Source organism: Chionomys nivalis, chromosome 4, assembly GCF_950005125.1.
Source record: "Chionomys nivalis chromosome 4, mChiNiv1.1, whole genome shotgun sequence".
Classification (NCBI taxonomy): Eukaryota; Metazoa; Chordata; class Mammalia; order Rodentia; family Cricetidae; genus Chionomys; species Chionomys nivalis.
In genome coordinates this window covers 57727703-57750144 of record NC_080089.1, presented here as the reverse complement: position 1 = coordinate 57750144, position 22442 = coordinate 57727703, and the positions used below count along the sequence as shown (strand labels likewise).

The window sequence follows — 22442 nt, the reverse complement described above, 5'->3', positions numbered from 1 at the left end:
TTCTCCTCAAGCTCAATCTGCCTGATGATCTGTATTGAAGGAGGACAGAGCTGAACAAAGAGTTTGACAGCTGCCCATTCACCACATGGCCTGAAGGACAAGGCCTAGGGTTTGGAGAACACCTAAACAGGGAGAGAGCTAATTATATCTCTAGGTGGCTAATACAAAAAATTGTGGGGAGCACAGATTAGTATGAAAGATTTTTCTTTCTTTTTTGGTACTTAATCAAAGTCCTTATACTCCTCTTTTAGTACTTGGAAACTACCCAAGGAACCAACCCCAACTTTACTGTTTTGTTGGGATGCTCTTACCATCAGGAACCTCATCTGGCCTCTTCCTCTTCTCATACACAACAATGATCACCACAAGGATGATGATTTCAGCCAGAATTCCCAAGAAAGGCCAAAGTGGGGCAAGGTGGCTCCGTACCCTGAGGACGGTGAAAACTGAGGCAGAGCCAATGGAGTTGGTGGCATTACATTCATACTCGCCAGGATCTTCTGTGATCTGGAGATTCATAATATTCAATTCAGTGTAATTCTCCTTGTTGATGATGAAGAAGCGACCAGAGCTATTGGAAATGTCCTGGAGGGAAAAGCAGGTCAGAGTAGATGTGACATTGTCCTCTTTTTTATCAGGATAATGGCTGGAATAAGACATCACCTTTGTTCAAAAGATTTGAGCACTTAACTGAGTTCAGAGTTCAGTATACTTCTGGTAGAAACAGGGTACAAATTTCCATTATTGTTGGTCCTTTGAACTTCTCCAACTTCGAGACTGAATGGAAGCCTGTTGCTTATAGACCCCACAGACAGACAAATTAACAAATGCTTCTGCAAACAGCAGGGGTAAAAACGGTAGCAGTAAGAAGCTGAGAAATATACCCATTGTCTGGAATGTCTAAGAACTACAGGCCTGTCTGGCAACTTCAGAGCCAGCACATTTACTTCTTTACTTGATCAGTTCTGAGAAGCCTTTAAACTTCTCTCAGAAGCAATGCTAAAAATCTGCTCTCAGGAGGGAGCAGTCAGAGAACCCTAACTTCTCTTCTAGGACTCTAGGATTAAAGAAAAGACTATTCAACCAATCAGCAAGTATCTACTAATTAATAAATACCTATGCATCCCATATCCTACTAAAGGGAAGATCCATATGAAAATCATGACACAAAATATACAAGAAATCTGGCTTCAAGAAGGAAGGAGAGAGTTCTATAGGCAAATGCATTCATTATGCAAGTCTGTCAACCTGAGTTCCACCCTTGGAACCTAGGATGGCAAGAGAGAACAAAACCCCAGAAGTTGTCCTCTGACCTCAGTATGTGTGTAATGATATGAGAAGGTAGGGCAGACATCCAAAGGAATGACTGACTTCAAGAATATGGCTTAATACAAACAAAATAAAACCAACGAAAAACAAAACAAAAAACCCCAAAACCAGTGCAGGATGAAGAACTGGGAGGTATTGCGGAGCCATTACAAAAAAGCCAGGCAGGAAGAGCTTCAAAGAGCTGGCCTTAGTACAGAGTCATGGAGGAAGGGAGCTGACAGGTACGGGGAACTCTAGTCATATTCACCGTGTACTAGCCACAACTAACAATATATAAATATATAGCACAGAGAAAGAAGACAACCATCTCCCATATTATCCAATTATATACAGCATGTTTGCATTTTGAGTGTGGGTACACAGCAAAATCGAGGAAGTCACCCTTCACAGCAAAATTCCAACTTTCATCTTTTAAGAAGTGAAAATACAAAATAATTTCAACCAATTTTGACAAAAGCCAGCGATGTCCTTTCCAGTGACCACAAGAGAAATAGATAATCCTTCCCAGCATCTTAGAATACACAATGGCTTTCCCTGACAATACACAGCTCAGCATTTTCATCTCCTAAGTTCCTCATCCCGATCCTATTTACTAGTGTAATTCCAAAATCAATGTGTGGGATTCTCCTCTGTATGCTGTGAATATGTTTTATTACCATTGGTTAATAAAGAAGCTGTTTTGGGCCTATGGCAAGGCAGAATAAAGCAAGGTGGGAAACCCAAACAGAGATGTAAAGAGAGAGTAGGTGGAGTCAAAGAGGCGCCATGTAGCTGTCAAAGGAGACAGACAGTGGCAGATCCTTACCAGTAAGTCACAGCCTCATGCTAATACACACAAATTAATAAAAATGGGTTAGTTTAAGATGCAAGAGTTAGTTAATAAGAAGTCTGAGCTAATAGGCCAAGCAATGTTTTAATTAATATAGTTTCTGTGTGATTATTGGGGTCTGAGCAGCCTCTACCTACAAAAATTGACACCAGGGTCATCAATACTTGACATTTCGCTATTAAGAAGTCATAAAGTGGGAAATATATAGGACTTGAAATAAAAGTACATATTATCCTTGTTTTGCCAATAATATATGTTGTTTAGTATGTTATTTTTCCAAATAAGTTGGATTATATGAGCTACAGGGTCCTTTCTGATTCTGAGGGATGGTAATAAAAAAAAAGATGCCTATAAAGTAGAATCTAGGCATAAAAGCTGAAGTGGATATATGAAAATCTCTCTAGTCAGGAAAAGAAATTGGTTAGAAATCACTGAATCAGAGAATAAAAGATCCCAAGGCACTATTTAAACACTGTCAAGAACAGCTCTATAGAAGCTAGAAGATGGTTTAACACTTCCAAGCACTTGCTGTGCAATCATGAGAACCAGAATTCTGATGCCAGTGCACATGTAATAAGCTAGGCATCCTGCACATACCTGTAACTCCAGTTCTGAGAAGGTGTGGAGACAGGAAGATTGCTGACTTCCAGTCTACCCATGAAAACATGAGCCCCAGGTTCAGGGAAAGGCACTGCCTCAACACGCAGGAACGGATAGAGGAAGATACCTAACACCCTCTTTGACCTCCACAAATATGCTTAGGTGGATGAACCCCACTCCAAACAAAGTTTGAGAATTATTTGTGGCTGCAGAGATGGCTCAGCAGTTATGGGTGTTTGCTGCTCTTGCAAAGAACTGAAATTCAGTTCTTAGCAGCCACAACAGGCAGCTCAGAACTATCTGTACTTCTCGCCTTTGTAGACACACACACACACACACACACACACACACACACACACACACACTAGTTAAAATCATTCCACAGATGGGGGAGGGGAGTTCTTTGACTTTTTTAGTATCTTTTGGTCCGTTTTCTTCTGAAGAACAAAAACAACCCATTCCAGAATCACAGTAAAGCATTTAATTACCTTTAGCTCTGCGTTCCACTGTGAAAATATGCAATCTAATCCCTTAACAGACAAATGGCTTTAGCAAATCATGTACACTGTCAATACTGGACACAGACTAATGTCCATATTCATAGTGTAAACTGTAATTCACTGCACAACAACCCAAGTTATCCTACATTCAAAGAAACAGTTGTTGCAGTAACTGATTCAGATGTCTGGACCTCCTCAGGAAAAACTCCAGTAAGCATAGAGATTTAGGTATAGGACTACCTCCTACTCACCAGGAACACACCATTCTCCTTCTTGCGCCATATCCATTCTGGGTGGGGGTAGCCAACTGACTTGCAGTACATCATGGCATCCTGCCCTTCATTTTTATTTTCACTCCGTTTATGGCCAGTGATGTCAGGAGCAGCTGTAAAAAGGTATTAAACTGTTACCACCTGAGTAAGATACCAAAGGCCTTACTTTCTAACTCAGAGCCCTGTTTCTAATGCTATTATTCTTTATAAATAAAAACTCAGGAGTCAAATACTGGGGTAAGAACCTGACTCATCAGCCAGGCAGTGGTGGCGCATGCCTTTAATCCCAGCACCTGGGAGGCAGAGGCAGGCACATCTTTTTAAGTTCGAGGCCAACCTGGTCTACAAGAGCTAGTTCCAGGACAGGCACCAAAGCTGCAGAGAAACCCTGTCTCTAAATACCAAAAGAGAGAGAGGGAGAGGAGAGAGAGAGAACACCTGACTAAACAGAGAGGCAGAAGAGAAGTGACCACATCTCTCTCTCCCTCGAGCCAAAAGACCAAGATCTTTCTGAGCCCCTCCCTACTACTTCCTGTGTCTCTCTAAATGTTCTAGGTCCTCCAAAACCTCTACGGCTAATTTTGATCAGCTAATAGGTAGCTCTGCCCTCTGATTCAAAGTAAACTTTATTAGCAGTCTCAGAAGTGTCAGAGTGTTATCAAAATATCCCATAACAATCATCAGTCTTTATCAAAGCTGAACACGAAGGTGCACCTAAAGAGTCTTTCAGGCCAGAATATGGTAAGAGGACCCTACCCTTACTTAGTAAAACAGCAAGAAAATATCAGTTATTAGTATAAGAATTTCTACCAGTGTAGAACCTACTAGAAAAATGCTCAGTTATCCTAGATACACAAAACTTTCCTCAGTAAACAGGCATAAAAGCTGAAGTGGATATATGAAAATTTCTCTAGTCACGAAAGGAAATTGGTTAGAAATCACTGAATCAGAGAATAAAAGATCCCAAGGCACTATTTAAACACTGTCAAGAACAGCTCCATAGAAGCTAGAAGATGGTTTAACACTTCCAAGCAAACATGCAAAGAGAAGCCATTGTCACTTATATCAGTCCAAGTTTTCTTCTTCAAACACCTGGAATACAGCATGTCAAATGTCATGTATTTTCTTAAGGAAATGAAAGATTGAACTACATAAAATAAAGCCTACTATAGGATATGTGAAAATGGATGCATGCTTGAAGATCTTAATCACTGAAAACCAAGGACCAGAGTTCTCCCAAGAAAGCCAACATTGAGCCCAGTAGGCATAATTAGGAGGAAAACAATAATCAGAGGCCTCAAACCAAGATCCCCAAGGGTTTTGTTAGCAGAATAAAAACGTGACTTGAGGCAAGTCTACTGGGAAGTGGAGGCAGGTATATAGAGTTCAAAGGCAGTCTAGGACTACTGGCAAGGCATTCTCTCCAAAAAGGAAACAAACAAGGCTGCCAAGCCTGACAGGCTGACTTAGATTCCCTGCAGCACACATAGTAGAAGGAAAGAACCACACATACATAGTCTCCCCACAACACAGCCACAAATACACACACACACACACACGTTCACATTTAAACAAAACTAAAAAACAAGCAAACAAATAAAAACTGTCTTATCATTCACACAGAATCAGAAGACCCTGGATGACCAAAATAATCCTAAACAAACAATACTGGAGGGTTTGCCATTCCAGATGTTAAGATGTATTACAGAGCACAATAATAAAAACAATATGGTACTGGCACAAAAAATAGTCAAATATGAGCACGCATAACTTCAGTCATTTTATAATTGATAAAGATGCCAAAAACGGGCTGAGTAAAAGAAAACGTCTTCAACAAATGGAGCTGTAAAGAGCAGATGCAGAAGAACGAAATCAGAGTTGTACCTATCTCCTTGAACAAAACCTAACTCCAAATGACTAAAGACCTAAACTTGAAACCTGAAACACGAAACTGCTACGAGAAAATATAAGCATACAGGAAAGAAAAGGGACTTTGTGAACAGGACTCCATTTGCCTACCAACTAAAGGCAACAACTGACAAGTGGGACATTCCTAAAACTAAAAAGCTCCTGAAAGCTAAAGAAACAACCAACTAGTGAAAAGGAAGCTCACAAAATGGGAAAGGATCTTTACCAGCTATTCATCTGACAGGATTAACACCCAGAATATATAAAGAACTCAAAACAACAACAAAAAACTCATTCAAAAAAAGGTTTTCAAAACAATAGCAACAACAAACCAGCTAAGAAATAGCTTTAAAAAATTATTCATCATATCTAGCAATTGGGGAAATCACAACAACTTTGAGATATCATCTTACCCCAGTCTGAATAGCAAAGATAAACAAAACAAATCTATACCAAAGTCTGAAAGGAAAATAAGAAAAAAGGGAAACCCTCCTGTAGTGGAAGCTGCGGGCTGTGTTCCTGCCACCCAGCTCCCTGGGCCGCCTGGCTAGCTTATGCCCCAAAATAACGACACAAAAACTGTATTCTTTTAAACACTGCTTGGCCCATCAACTCTAGCCCTTACAGGCTAATTCTCATATCCTGATCAACCCATCTCTAATAATCTGTGTAGCATCAGTCTTACTGGGAAAGCTCAGCATGTCTGACCTGGTGGCTTGCTTCATGGCATCTGCCCCAGAGAGGAGAGGAAATGGCGTCTGAGCTCACTTCCTCTTCCTCCCTGCATTCTGTTCTGTTTATTCCACCCACCTATGTTCTAACCTATAAGGGCCAAGCAGTTTCTTTATTATTTAACCAATGACCTTCCTCCATCATTTCCCCTTTTTCTGTTTAAACAAAAAAGGCTTTAACTTTAACATAGCAAAATTACATATTACAAAACAATTATCAAGTAAAAATTACAATATTTACATCTATTTTATCTTTATCATAACTAAGGAAAACTATAACTATTCTTCAACTCCATCAAAGACTCCAGAAAGATACAATATTACCTAAGCAAACAAGAAATAAGCAACTTTCAAACTCTAGAAATGACAGAGACATCTCGCTGCCTGGACAGTCACCCCAAGTTCTTTTGTACCGTTGGGGCATCCATCTTCAGCCTACGGGCCCATAGTTTCCAGCAGACATTTCCATGAAGCAGGAAATTTCAAAGGCAGTTCAGTCACTATCTGCTGTGTCCTGCAGAATGTCTCGCAGACTCCTTCATGAATCAGGAACCCCGAAAGATCATCTCACCTTTAGGCAAGTTCTGCAGTCCTCTCTCTGTGGGTTCACTGTGTCCAGTTTATACAATAGTCCAGGCAAGAGCAGTTTCTTGCCCAAATAGCTATCAAACTCCATAAGGTGCCTCTTCGATGCCCATCTTCTGCTTGAAGTAGATTGGTGCTGCCAGGAGCAGAGTGTCTCATTGTCATGAAAAACCCTAAGTTATTAAAACATTTAAAATGCCATATTCTATAATCTTTGAAAGATATGAAGAATGCCTATCTAAAATATATCTATGCACATCTAGAAAATCTTAACTAACATGACTACAAACTTGACTATTATGATTATCTATTAACAACCTATATACGTTACATTTTTAAATGAACTACACAATCACAATACCTTAATCAAGATCAGAAATACATATACATATAACAAAATTGACCTTAAAATCCATACCAATGCAAATTATTCATATCTATATCATATCCCCCTTTAAATGTAAAAGAACATCTATAAACAATATTTGGGAATATGGCGCTGTTATTTAGGTCTTTTATGGGATAACCTGTCTGCTAGGTTCATCTCAGTTGGCAGTTGAGCGAAGCAATTTTTTAAGGGTGTTCACAGCAACCCTTCAGGGGGGCATGGTCTATCATACCATATTGGGATCGAAGAAGCAATCCATAGAGTCTCATTCTTTGTGAAAACAAAAGAAGAATCTCTTTTCCAAAGTATCATATCCTTAGATCCAAATTCTGAAGTCAAGGTATTTTCAAAATATCTATCTTGGATTAGTTCAGCAACATTTATAAACAAATATCTTTTAGCAGCTGTTGCTCCTTCCTCAGCATTCAAACAGAGCATAATAGCATATAGTATCAAGATTCTCATTGTATTTTCCATCTTTGTGCGGCTTTATTTTAACCTCTATTTCGTTTACTTTTACTTTTATTTTATTCTTTTTTTTTTTTTTTTTTTTTTTGGTTTTTCGAGACAGGGTTTCTCTGTGGTTTTGGAGCCTGTCCTGGAACTAGTTCTTGTAGACCAGGCTGATCTCGAACTCTCAGAGATCCGTCTGTCTCTGCCTCCCAGGCATTGAGATTAAAGGCGTGTGCTACCACACCTTGAAGTCACAGAGGTCAATCTCCCTCTGCCTCCAAAGTGTTGGGATTAAAGGTGTGTACAACCACACCCAACTACTTTCTTCCTTCCTTTTTTACTTTTAAGAACTTTAATTCATTGGTTATTGAATTAACCAATCCATGTTTATCACCACAACTCTGTGGCGTTTCAAAGTCCTTGCCAGCAAACAAGCTGCAACAGACAACACTCAAGTCCTCTCTCTGTAGTCAGCCCTCCTGCCTCAAACAGTCAGAGTTTGCCCTAGCAGGACGGCCCAGAAAGTCAGCATTTTAAATAAAACAGCACAACTTTTTTCCTGCTACGGCTGAAAACAAACAAGCATGCAGTCAGCTTTTCACCAACACCGTTTTAAGTGTTTCCTGGCAGGACCTCTTAATGAGCTGCAGGATTTTGCAGCTAAAGCTGAGTCAGGAAGCCTCTCTTAGATGAGAGCACTTGCTTGCCCCTAGCAAGCAGAGCAGACCCAAGAAATTGCTGATACCAAGAAAATATGCTTTACTCTATTCTTTCCCAAGCTTTCTGTGGATTCAGTTGTCCACACGTTGGGGGCCATTCTGTAGTGGGAGCTGTGGGCTGTGTTCCTGCCGCCCCAGCTCCTGGTCACCTGGCTAGCTTATGCCCTGAAATAACACACAAACTGTATTCTTTTAAACACTGCTTGGCCCATCAACTCTAGCCCTTACAGGCTAATTCTCATATCCCGATCAACCCATCTCTATAATCTGTGTAGCATCAGTCTTACCGGGAAAGATTCAGCATGTCTGACCTGGCAGCTTGCTTCATGGCGTCTGCCCTGGGGAGCAGCTGTATGGCGTCTGCCCCAGAGAGGAGAGGAAATGGCGTCTGAGCTCATTTCCTCTTCCTCCCCGCATTCTGTTCTGTTTACTCTACCCTCCTATGTTCTAACCTATGAGGGCCAAGCAGTTTCTTTATTATTTAACCAATGACCTCGTTAAGACTTTTTTTTTTACTTTGAATCTTTCTTTTACTGTATATGTCTCTTTTCTGACCACATGAGTCTTTAATTTACCAAGCAGTATCAGTAGGACGAAAGCCGTGGCTTTGACGGCTAGATTCAACCCATTCCTTAGCTTTCCAGCCTCATGGCTGAGGTACCGGCCTCATTCACTGTTGGGACTGAAAACTAGTACAGCCACTATGGAAATCAATGTAGAGAAATTAAAAAAAAACTAACAATAATGACCCAGTTATACAACTTCTTGGCATATATGCCCAGAGGACTTGACATCCTACTCCACAGACACTTGTTCAGCCATGTTCATTGTTGCTCTATCTGCTATGGCTAGGAAATGAAAACAACCCAAATGACCTTCCACTGCAACGCATAAAGAAATGTGGTACATATATATTACGGACTATTATCCAGCTACAAATAAAAATGAAATCATGACCTTTGCAGGTAAATGGAAAAACTAGAAAAATTCACATTGAGTGAGGACACCCAGATCCAGAAATACAATCATCACAAGAGCTCTTTCATTGAAAGCTCCAAGTTCAAAGTCTATAGATGTGAGGACTTATCCTGCAGTAACTATAGAAACCAGGAAAGTAAAAAGGGACTGCTGTGGGGAAGGAGGTAGGGAACAGTAGAGAGAGAGGAAATAGCAGGGTACAAGTGATCTGATCAGGGAAATGAGAAAGAGGAGGGACTCTAATTAGAGAGGAAGGAGGATGAAATAGCAGTAAGGAACTCTAAAAAGTTATAAGAAATCATACTATTAACTACCTTAAAAAATATTAATACATCTAAGTCTGTATAGATATACATAAATAAATGAAATTTTCTTATCTGGGATGACAATTCTCCCTCCAAAAGGGAAAGATCAGTTAACACAAACTCCAATACCAGGCATGACATTAGTCAGGGTTGTCCAAGTGACTCCCAAAACATACAGGCTACTGCCCTTCGTTGCCCCACAAAAGTGGAAGTTATGTGACTGTCACTGAAGATATACTTCACACACAAGGCCAAGAGGCCCCTGAGCTAGAACTGAATTGAATGTTTCTCCCCAGGACTAGCCTTCATGGTATCAGAAGGTGCCATGCAAACTTCCAAACAAGGAAAACAATCAACAATCCTACCCAGCTATGATATCTATGAAACACGCAACCAGCATGGCAGGCTAACCGTAACGGCGCAGTAGTGGCTTAGCAGTAATCAACGACTAACTCTCTAATAAGGCTTAAGAACCAACCGTTCAACAGGAGACACCGAGCTTGGTACTAGAAACCTAGCAAACTACCCACGGAGCTAGTGAAGTTCTGGGTCTTGGAGGAGAACCTTCAACCACCATTTTACTAAACAAGAATAAGCTCTAGCTGCACTGTAAATACTTGTCCTTATACCAACAGATAAATTAGTCCTCACCCCTTATCAAGAAAATTTCTCTTTGCAACAGATAGACCGTTACAGAAAACCACAACTGATGAAAATGCAGAGCTGTGGAGCCAAGTACCAATGAATACATCTACAAAACACCCATGCACTTAAAGCTTAGGGATCATTATAGAAGAGGAAGCAGAAAGATGCTAAGAGCCAAAGGATCTTTGCTGACACTGTGTTGCATAGTAACGCCAGAAGCTACACCCATAAAGTCTCACCAACATGACTGCCTAAACATGAGCTGAACAAGGACAACAACAGAAATGCCAGAGTAGATGGGAAAATACTACAAATTCTCACCCTACTCAAAGAACTAAAGCCAACTAAGGAATGCTGATAGTGGGAGAAATAGTTTTCCCAGGAAAGGGCACACCAATTGGTCATACCAAATGGTCAGGCCTCGAAAATATGCATCCAAGTAACATTATACAGATTGAACAGGTTTTATTTATTATGCAAGTGTGTGTGAATATACATAGACAAATATACATACATGTATATAACAACTATTTATGAAAAGGGGCCATAAATCTGAAAGAAAGCAAGAAAGGGTGTTTGGAGAAAGGAAAGAACGAAATCATAATTATAATCTCAAGAGAAATTTTTAAAAAAGAAACTAACAATAACAACAAAAATAATACTGAGTGCTGTGGTTCATGCCTGCGCTCTCAGCACTTAGAAGGTAGAGGGGGGAAAAAGGAGACTTGAAGCCAGCCTGAAATACATGAGACCATGTTGGGGAAGAGAAACAAAAACAATGACTCCACATCTAGCCACTTTATAACAATCTTAAGCCCAATATCTGGAGAATTTCAAGATCTAGGTATGCTAGAGACTATGCTAGTTCACTTTTAGGACTCACTTAAGAAGTACACAGCACCTGTTTCAGATAAGCTTTAAGAATCCAAGAAGCCTAATGTGGAGCTAATCCTCTGAATTTAAATTTCTTTATTCTAATTATATTTTCCACTAGGACCTGACAAGACATCTGAAAGCAATGCAACTCAAAGTAGGCCAGCTACCTCTTTGTTGGCCAGGTTTGGAAAGAGAATCAAAAGGCACTGATCCAAATTCCAGTTGAGCTGGAGTTTTTTTTTTTTTTTTTTCCCCTGTGCTTTGATCTATGCTTATCAAATGGAGAGAATTCTGCCTAGTTCCCAGTAGTCTTAAACAAGTAGGTAAGATGTCCAATATCCACTAAAACTGTAGAATCCTGGAGAACTGTATTATCTCATGGTCTGATACTACATACCACCTCAACTACTTCATTTTTCTGGTTTAAAAACAATCCAAAGTTACACAGTAAACAGACTGCTTCCCAGGCCTACAATTTTCAGAGGCACCTAGGATGTGAATGGAATAGGTAAGATCCCAAACTGTATTGGGTTCCTGCTAAGCCCAAGTCTGCTTTGGTACCATTCTGTGAAATGCTTTCTAGGTTGGGTATTATCAAAGAAATGTTTTTTTTCTTTTCCATGAAAAATTCACTACCCAAGGAGTATCAGGCTGCCTCTACTGCTCCACTTCTCCACAGCTACTCCGCCATTTCTTTAGTCTACTGATAACTTTTTCTCATAAATTTTTTTCAGTCAAAAAATATTAAGGACTCACACCCACCCTCAGGACTCACTGTGCCACCTCCACCACCCAACTCTATACCCAGACTTCCCACATCCTCCTTCCACCGTCTAACCTGGTAAGTGTAGTTTTCACCCCTCATCAAGAAAACCTCTCTTTACAACAGAGACCACTACAGAAAAACCACAACCAATCATAATGCAGAGTTGTGGAACCTAGTCCCAACGATACATCTACAAAACACACCCAAGGCTCAGGGAACACAGTAGAAGAAGGTGCAGAAAGATTCTATGAGCCAGAGAATCAGAGCATTTGTTATGAAATTATGTCTCCTAGCAGCATCTGAAGCTGTAACTGTTAAGTCTCACCAACACAAACACCCAAACTTAAGCTGAACAAAGACAACACCAACGAACATGCCAAACCATATCGGGAAAAGCCCATAAGGCCTCAACCCTACACAAAGAACCACGGGCAACTAAGTAAAGTCGGGTGCTGGAAAGGTGGTCCTCCCTGGAGAAAAGCACACTAATTGGTTGTCCAGTGCTAAACGCTCAGCCCAATACAGGAATATATATGTATATACAAATACATATATTCATGCGATAACAATTAATGAAAAAAGAGACTATGAATTTGAAAGAGAGTGGGGAGGGTTACATGGAAGAGCCTAAGGGAAGAGAAAAGGAAGAAGTGTTGTAATTAAATTACAAACCAAAAAAAAAAAAAATAAGCATTCCAAGGTAAGGAAAGTTCTATAGATATGTGTCAACCAAGACACTACCTGAGAAACCAAGATATACAAGGAGCAAAAGAACTAGCATCTTCTCCAGCTGTGTTTTACTGACTTGACACATTTATTTAGTACCTCCTACAAGCCCAAGACATGTCTTACAGAAGTCAAGTAAGGCCGTTCTGCTTAGGTGTATTTTAGCACCGTTCTGAAAATTAGGCACTGTGTTTCCCCTTGCTTGCACTCTGAGGGTGCATTGGTGCCATGATAGGGAACAGTCATTTTTGGAGGCCCTCAGAAGAAGGGCCTGTGAAAACAAATCTGAGTGATCCATTCTGAGAATATATCCTTCGGCCTCATTTAGTCAAGCCTTCAGGTAACACCAGAACAAGTAACAGATAACTATTCCAAATAATAAAGCAGACATTACCCCATATAATACCTACATAAATTGGAAAAATCAAGTTTGGAAGTTATTTGATGTCTCCAATTAGGCTACTAGTAAAAGGCAAAGCTAGAATCTAATGCATAATTGACTCCAGAGATCATGCATTTTGCACTGTACTGAGAGAAAAATCAGAACAGATTATGCAAAAAAACAATAAATTATATGAATAAGTAAAAACTGCAAAACCAATTTCTCATGTTATTCTCATTTGTATATATGCTGGAAGATATTGAATATAAAGTGAGACTGATTAACCTCCCAGAGTCTAACTATGCCATATAATATAAAAGGTTTTGAATTTGGCCGGGCGGTGGTGGCGCACACCTTTAATCCCAGCACTCAGGAGGCAGAGGCAGGCGGATCTCTGTGAGTTCGAGACCAGCCTGGTCTACAAGAACTAGTTCCAGGACAGGCTCCAAAACCACAGAGAAACCCTGTCTCAAAAAACCAAAAAGGTTTTGAATTTGGAAATCAAAGATACCTAGATGCTACTAAGCCTCTACTAGTTTACTGAGCAACCTAACACCGGCCATTTAAAATCTTTCAAGTTTCAGTGTTTCCTCCTGAAAAATGAGACCAATACCTACACTATTTCATAGAGGCCTTGAAAAGATTAAATCACATCTCTACACTAAACAGAAGGTGAGAACTCAGTCAGAAGTAAATACTAAGGATAGGCATAATGGTGCACGCCTATAATCCAGAACTTGAGAAGAATTAAGAACTGTACCATATTTGAGGCCAGCCTAGTCTACACAGTAAAGATCCAAGCCACTAAGGTATATAGTGAGACTCTGTCTCAAAACCAGAAAACAAAAAGCAACAGGGAAAAAAAAAATCACTTAGACCACACTATCATTTCAGGAAGAAAAAGCCAAGTCTTAGATTTCAAAGTTATTATTAACAAGGATGAAAGAGAGGCTAGAGATGGTAGCTACCTGCCCATATAAACAGGACTTTGACTGTAGCTCTAATAAAGCTTATTCATCAGGGCATTCACTGACAAACTATTGATTGATTGTCTACTGTAAAGTATCTTACTTTATATGGGCTTGCCACTTTATTATACTTAACTAGTTCCTATTGTTCTGAGGCAGCCAGTTAAATAAACATATGGTGACAGAGTAAAAGCCCCTCCTCAGGGTAGTACAAACTGAGTGGCAAAAAGGAGGAGAAAAGAAAAAGCAACAAAGACTCCCTTAGAAAAGCCTTCTGACCCAACTTGGGAATTAGCTTGTTCTCTTGCCTTCGTAGTCATATGTTCTAACCACACATTACTTACTGGGTCCCAAAAGAGACTTATTTACACAAGAATATTTGACATAATTTCATTACTTTGGTAGTCTGCACAGAAGACAAACACAACTTTCTCTGCATCTTCTGCTGCCCATCTTGCCTGCTCTTAGAGCAAGACAACCAGCTTCTCTATCATACCAGGTTGCAGGCTGGAGAAAATGTCAATTCAGGCAAGGGAAGCACGTTCAGATGGATGCACATTAACAGAATAGATCTGAGAAAGGTATAAGGCTTCACATGTAGGACCTTTTGGTGTTCACCTTTCAAAGTAAACTTCTAATCTATACAGAACTCATTTTCAAAGAAAATCTACTCTTAAAGGTGTTATCAGTGAATGAGTTGTTTCCAAGTAAACACATTCTTTCTACATAAACAATCTTTCTGCTTCCTTTATGAAACCTATCCAATCCCAGAGACATCTTATCTCTGCCACAAGCAAAATAAAGACTTTAACAGAAGGCACAGAGAGAGAGAAAGAGAGAGAGAGAGAGAGAGAGAGAGAGAGAGAGAGAGAGAGAGAGAGAGAGAGAGAGAAGATTTAACTTAAGGCCAAGAGCCTTAAGGAATATGAGACCGGTCCCATTGAAGCAAAGGTGTAGGTTTTGGTCCAGCCAGTCTTCTCCACAGTAGATGCTTTGTTGGTGTGAAGACTGGTTTAGTCTAGGGTCTGTGTTGCATTCTGTAACACCACTAAGATAACACTCTTAAGACAGTGGTTCTTTAACCTTGGCCTTTTTTTTCTTTTTTCTTTTTTTTTATTTTTTATTTATTTATTCATTTATTTATTTATTTATTTATTTATTTATTTATTTATTTTTTGGTTTTTTGAGACAGGGTTTCTCTGTAGCTACGGAGCCTGTCCTGGAACTAGCTCTTGTAGACCAGGCTGGCCTCGAACTCACAAAGATCCGCCTGACTCTGCCTCCCGAGTGCTGGGATTAAAGGTGTGCGCCACCACCGCCCGGCTTTTTTTTTCTTTTTTAAATGTCTTAACTATGTTGCCCAGGCTGGTCTCAAACAGTGACTCTCTTATCTCAGCCTCCCAAGTAGCTGAGGCTGCAGGCATGTGCTACCATGACTGGATTCTTGGAGTGCTTTAAAAGGCCCGATATAAACATTTCAGATGAGCTAAATTAAGTCTGAGAACACTAGTCTAATTGTTCCTTATTAAGAGGCATAGCTCAGCAAACTGCTTGTTCCACATGCATGAAGCTCTAGGTTGAATCCCCAGCACATTAAAAGGTACAGTGATGCATGCCTGTAATCTGAGCATTGTGGGAGGGAGACAGGAGAATCAGAAGTTCAAGGTTATCCTTCTCTACACAGGGAGTTAGCGACCAAGCTGGGATAGACACTGTCCACCCCCCAACACACACACTAATAATTAAATAAATAAAACCATTTCTGGCATCAGTGTTAGAAGTTGGGAACTGTAAGAAACAAATGTCCCATTACACAAGTAAAGTACATTGAGTTTAGTGCTCCCCATCTTGAGAAGCTGTTTATTTCCATGTGGAAAATAAGATCAGAATTCATTCCCTTCAGTATTAAACTCTCCCCTGTGTCCAACTGAGAGTACAGACTTAAAAGCCATAAAGGAACCTTAAAGATTACTATTTTCATTTTACTTCATCTAACACTAGAAGAAACTGTGGCCCAGAGGTGAAAAGTGGACTGGTCTAGCTTATGATGAGTTTAATGACAGGACAAGATTAGAATCCATTTCCTCTAACTCTCAAAGGCCTTTCAATTGTACTGTGCTGAACACAACAGCATAGTCTGTGCTTAGGAGCTTAGGCTCTTCTGGGATGAGAGTGCCTGGGTGAAAATCTGGCTCCACTAGTTAACTCAGCCACACTAGACCAGTGATTTAATACCCTCCCCCCAAAAAAAATCCATTTTCTCACTTGGCTAGTAGATATAATACTTACTACATATTGTAACATGTGGGGCTGCTAGTTGGGGTTTCTGTCCTGCCCAGTTCCCACAGCTGGTAAGCCCCAAAGAAAATCACACAGAGAGTCTGTATTAATTATAAACTGGCCCATTAGCTCAGGCTTCATATTAGCTCTTATAACTTATATTAACTCATTATCCTTATCCACAAAGCTCAGTACCTTTTTCAGCGGGCAGGTCACATCCTGCTTCTTCCATGGTCTTGGCAGGACTGCAGGAAAGAGCTTCCTCTTTCCCAGAATACTCCTGTTCTCTTTGCCCCACCTCTACTTCCTGTTTGATTTTCCCACCTATACTTCCTACCTGGCTATCAGCCAATCAGCTTTTATTTAAAATATAATTGACAGGATATAGAATTGTCCCGCACCAACACACACTTGTGAAGACTAAAGGAAAGGAGAAAAACAACCATTACTATATGTCTGGCATACAGTAAGTATACAATGTGAGCTGTTCTTATCATGAAACGTCAGCAGCACCCTGAGAGTAGAGCAGGAACAGATATCTTGAGCTGAAGATGATGCTCATTAATGCCCCAGTGATACTACGATTAACCTTTCAAAGACTTCTCATGTGGACACAACATGGGAGTCAAAACCAGCTTTTACATCAGTTGCAGCCTAAAGGATGCCTCTGGGCAGCCTCCAGAATGAAAGATCATGAAAATGCTGCTTTTGTTCAAGATGCTATTTAGATCTGAGATATTATTCCTTTTAATAATGACACTCATCATCACCACACAGTATCTTGTTCAACTGGCAGCAGGACATGTTCTTCCAGAAATCCTGGGAATTCATCCTCAAAAAATATTGACATGTAAAGAAAGCTAAGAAGGGAGGGCAGAAGACACTGGTTTAGAAAAGGAAGGTAGATCAAAAAGAGAAAGGGGCAAAGGATTGAGAAACTGTACGAAAAAAAAATAGAACACCTATTCTTCAATGAATCCTTTATACATGCAGTTCCTGGAAGCCACATTTTCTGCAGTCAAGAAGCAGGAGAAATGTGCTCTCCTCTGAACGAGCTTGGCAGATCCCATGAAAGACAGACCCAGGAAATTATCACAACTCTTTCCCCTTTCCTGGTCAGTCTTGTTCCTTCTTCTGTACCCACAGTTGTTCAAGTTGCTTTTCAAATACCTAAGCTATACTGGGATTCTGAGGCAGGAGGATAACAAAAGTCAGTTTGGGCTATAGATACTACAAGGAGAATGGGGAAATAAATATTACTTTTGGGAATTCACTCATGCGTATCTGAGTATCTGTGTGTGGGTGATCTATGCATGAGTATATGTCCACATGAGCATGTATGGAGGTCAGAGGTCAACACTGGACACTGTCTTTTATAACTTCATCTATTTTTTGAAGCAGGGTTTGTCTCACTAACCTAGAGCTCACTAACTCGCTAAAACTGCTGGTTGCACGCCACCGGGGATCTTTCTGCCTCCATCTCCCAGTGCTTGGGTTATACAGGTCCACACTACCATACCCAGCTTTTTATGTAAGTACTGGGGATCCCAATTTGTGTCCTCATGCTTATGCAGCAAGCACTTTACCCACGGAGTCCATCTTTCAATCCCAAATTACTTAAAAGCAATCTATAGACTAGAGTGAAAAACGTTTTCCTCCTTTATTATGACGAAAAATGACTGTCATTCAGAGAACAAATATTTATGTATGGTCTGAATTTCATTGTTCCGAAGTGCTGGTTCAGTTAATTCCAAACATGAGGAAGAACCTAAGAGATTCTGTCAGCAAAGAGATGACTTATGCTCCCCCAAATCTTGAGTTTTTCCAGTATAATAACCTCTTTCTGTTCTGCAGATGTTCCCATCTCTACAGTATAAAACAGCACCTGTTTCCAGCCCTATCCCAGAGGCACTAATAAAATACAGTATGTATGACAGTGGTTAGGAATTGAAGCACACTCCCCTCTAAATTTAAGTCAGTTTTCATACCCAAACACAACTGGAAGCTAGGTTAGAATATGATCCTGGGTTTATTCAAAGCTTTTTAAACTTTTAATAAAAAAACTCAACATTCCTAATCTTTATCAGACTAAATTATCAACAACCTTAAAGACTCAACATTTTACACACACTGTTTTCTATCCACATGTTAAGGAAGAGAATACAAAAACCTTTAAAACTCCTTAAGAATTCTAACAGACTGTTGATGAATTGTGTATTTAGCCAATGCAGCCACAGATAACACCTTAGGATTTCATATAACAGAAATGTCTCAGTCTTTTAAACCAGGATACCATCACCTGTCTTCCTCAGTAAAAAACTTTAACAGTGAAGTCAACAACTTGAACATGATAGCATATGAAATAACATGCAGATACATGCCCAATGGTATGCATGCAAGTGGAGATTAGAAGTCAATGTTGGTATCTTTCTCAACTACTCTGCACATTAGTTTTCTGAGACAGGATCAAAGCCAGGGATCCTCCCATTTCTGCCTCCATAGAGCTGGAATTGCAGAGTCATGCCTTTTTTTCATGTGAGTTCTGGGGAGTCAAACTAAGATTCTCATGCTTGTAATAGCAAGCACTTTACTGAGCCTTTCCCCAAACCTACACGTTGTAACTTCTGTCTCAAAACACTAAGCCAGCTGCTTCTATGTCCTGCCCCTCCTCACTATTTCTTCAAATCTGCTACAGAAATATGAAAAAGGCTACCTCTGGGACTGCTGTATCCCACCTTAAAACAACAGAACAAAACAAACAGAAAACAAGATTTATTTACTACTGTGTGTTTGTTGTGTGCACTGGGGACATGATGAGCATGTGGAGGTCCGCATTGGGGAGATGATGAGCATGCGGAGGTCAAAGAATTAACTGTGGAGCTGGTGTTTTCTTTATAACTTTATGTGGGTTCTGGGGACTGAACCAGGTCACCAGATTAGCACAGAAGCAATTTTACCACTCAGTCATCTGACCAGTCCTGAACGCTACATCTAAGCTGGCTAAACAAAGAAGAAAAACTTTTTTTTTGCATTCTTGAAATGCTGCTTATAAATTATTATTATCAAATCCGTAAGTTGTTCAATACTTACAATTGTGTGTCACTATCCCAGAGGCATGGGGTGGACATCAGCTAAATACACCTATCTTGTCCCACAGCTCTTGCTTGGGGCTTTATACCAAGACTTCAACAGGAATGATGCAGGGCTTCAATTACAGAGTGAAAGTCTCCCCAGATAGCTCAGCTCACTTCCCGTTGGGAAGGTCCACTACTGTCATAGAGAAAATGTTTTCCCTCATGTTAAACAAAAGCAGAGAGGAATCAAGCCTGCTGTGATCTGTTGTAACCATTGTAACTCCCTAAGTCAGAATTTCATCTGACAGAGCCTTTATCAGCTCCTAAGTCAGGACTGCATCATCACGACACGACTTTCCCTTCACATTCAGTGGGTGCTGAACATGGCTAACTTTTTCTTCAATCTGCATTTTTAATGATCCAAATATCTTAAAGAAGAGCTAAGAAACTGTTTAGGCCTTTCTTTTCCTCAAATCTGTCCTTCCACAACAAGTTTGTCTTTCTATAGTCCTTCCTCAACAAAATAAATTAAAACCTGGTTTCCTAAGTAGGACCTTAAACAGTAGTTCTGCCTCTTCTTAGACATTATAACAATAAGAAAAATACTGTGTTAAGGAGTCAAGACCTGGGCTCTAGGCTAGCTCTGATACAAACTCACTACAGGACACAACAGTTTCACGTATGGGCCTCAGCTTCTCCTTGCACGTATTGCATGAAAACAGATTAATGCTACTAGGTAGCTCCAATTTATATAGTTCTGTCTGCCCACAAAACTTTCTGCTATAGCCTCATCTTTAAGATGCCATATCCACACAGGATTTCCTTAAAAAAAAAAAAAAATAGCTTTATATTAGCCTTGCACAATGTACTTTCAAAAATGTGGCTAGTGTCCACTGAAGACCTATGAAGTCACACCTATAAAATGTTTTAAAAGTTTACACAATGTTTTATATAAGATACTACTTAAATATTTTGACATGTGAAACAGTAATTTCATATAGTAAGTCTATTATAATTAATGCTCCTACAAAATGTATCAAGTGCTCCTGACATCCTTATTTTACAAATAAGGGAACACAGAAGCACAGAAGTTTAGAACTTGCCAATATACAGTTAGTACATAATAGAGTTGGGACTTAAAAATAGACAATCAGGCTCCTAATCCTTTGGTCTTAGCCATAAATTACACTGCTTCTCAAAATAGAAATAAAAAGAATTTGAAGACCAGGCATCCAGAATAAGACGGTATCTTAGAAGAAACAAGAGGCTAACACGAAGCCTTTGATGGGTTGTACCTTTCACTTCAATGGTGGCATTGGCTTTAGGAGCGCTGACAAAATGATACACACAGTGGTATTCGCCTGAATCCTCAGCTCTTGGCTTATTGATCCTGCAGAAATAAGGAGAGAAATGAAATGAGGTAACTGGGAATAATCAAAATATAATAGAAGGCAAGTCAAACACATAACAAGATGGGACCATACTTTCCAAATTGTTCTTTACTGCTGTAACTCACCTCTTTTTCATAAAAGCCTTCCTTTATGCATTCCCAAATATTAATGCTTTACTCCCTGCTGGGTTCCAGTAATAGAAATGGAATGGATTTTGGTCCTTAACTTTAAGATGTTATTATTTATTGGGAGAAACAAACTACAAAACAAGCAATCAAAAATGGAAGGCTTTATCAAGCATAATTTATATTGAAATACAGAAAAACCATCAGTAAAAATGTGCTCTCCTGGAGGTTCCAGACAGACAAATGAAATGGGGTGCTTCACAAGCCTTTCTGAGCTTCTCTGAAGAACTGATTTAGTTTCATGCCTTTCAGGAAGTCAACACACAAAGAGGCCCAAGCATAGTTTTCTTTTTAAAAAGGCAAACAACCAAACCTACCAAAAGAACATTTATTCACTGAAATCCAGCTTTTTTTTAGATTTATTTATTTATTTTATGTATACAACATTCTGCCTCCATGTACGCCCACAGGCCAGAGGAGGGTGCCACATCTCATTACAAATGGTTGTGAGCCACCATGTGGTTGCTGGGAATTGAACTCAGGACCTCTGGAAGAGCAGCCAGTGCTCTTAACCACTGAGCGATCTCTCCAGCCCGAAATCCAGCTTTTTTTTTTTAATTATCATTTTATTTTCTAGCTCTGCTAGGCACTCTGCAGTGCTTCAATATGCCACAATTGCTTCCACCTCAAAATCTCCATACAATGCTCCTTTACTGCTCTTTCCAACACCCGGCAGACTTAAGTCCTTTTCTGTCAAGTCTGGACTTATATCTCACATCCAGCCCATCTAAATATCCTCCTCCTCCATTACTCTAAAATTTGGTTCTTCACAGCACTCATCCATAATGTATATTCATGTACTTATGATATTGCTTGATTGTTATCCATAACAGACTAAGTTCTATGTAATACACTGTTTGACTGGTACACAATTCTACATTCAGCCCTTACCTGGTAGTCACACTGTAGTAGAGAAATGAATAAACAAGTGAATAAATGAACAAACACAAAGTCAGAGCAAGACTCAAGATAAGAAATTACTGTAAAAAGCACGTGTGGCCAGGACATTAGCTCCTCTTAAGTCTCACAGCTGATGCCCACCTCACACAGCCTCAATACACACCATCCTACACACAGGAGGGTGAGGCACGCAGAGACTAACTGTAGCAAACAAACAAAAAAAAATCAACTACCCCCAGATTAGAGGATAAATGCTAATACAGGGCTAGATTCATATTCTTCTGAACATAACTTAATCAAACCTCCACTGCAGAAATTAATGTTTAATAAAAACTCCTAATTTTACTACCATTACTGGCCCAAAGAATTTACCCATCTTATTGTTCATTACAAAAAAAAAGAGAGAGAGAGAGACCACAGATAGGAACTGACTCAGCATACCTGTGTCGGCACAGTTAAGATATCTTCTCAACTTGACACAAATATCCCACTTTGACTCTATATCTACATTCTCAAAAGAAACACACAAATCAACTGTTCTGAAGTACTGCAGAGTTTCAGGAATGAATAACAGCTATACCTTCAGGGTTTGGCTGACTCTAAGTTCCATAAGGAAAACTTGGGGGATGGGGACTCCCAAGCTCAAAGACAT

The 22442-nt window shown here is 39.8% G+C and overlaps 1 protein-coding gene across 1 annotated transcript in view; it reads right to left on the bottom strand.

The window, feature by feature from the left end:
• Positions 1-22442, bottom strand: part of Nptn (neuroplastin) — an 81426-nt gene that overhangs the window by 9302 nt on the left and 49682 nt on the right. The window contains exons 4-6 of the mRNA XM_057766586.1: positions 20610-20704; positions 3510-3643; positions 312-585 (exon numbers count right to left, since the gene is read on the bottom strand). Coding sequence (XP_057622569.1) covers positions 312-585; positions 3510-3643; positions 20610-20704 — 503 coding nt within the window. The remainder of the gene's footprint in view (positions 1-311; positions 586-3509; positions 3644-20609; positions 20705-22442) is intronic.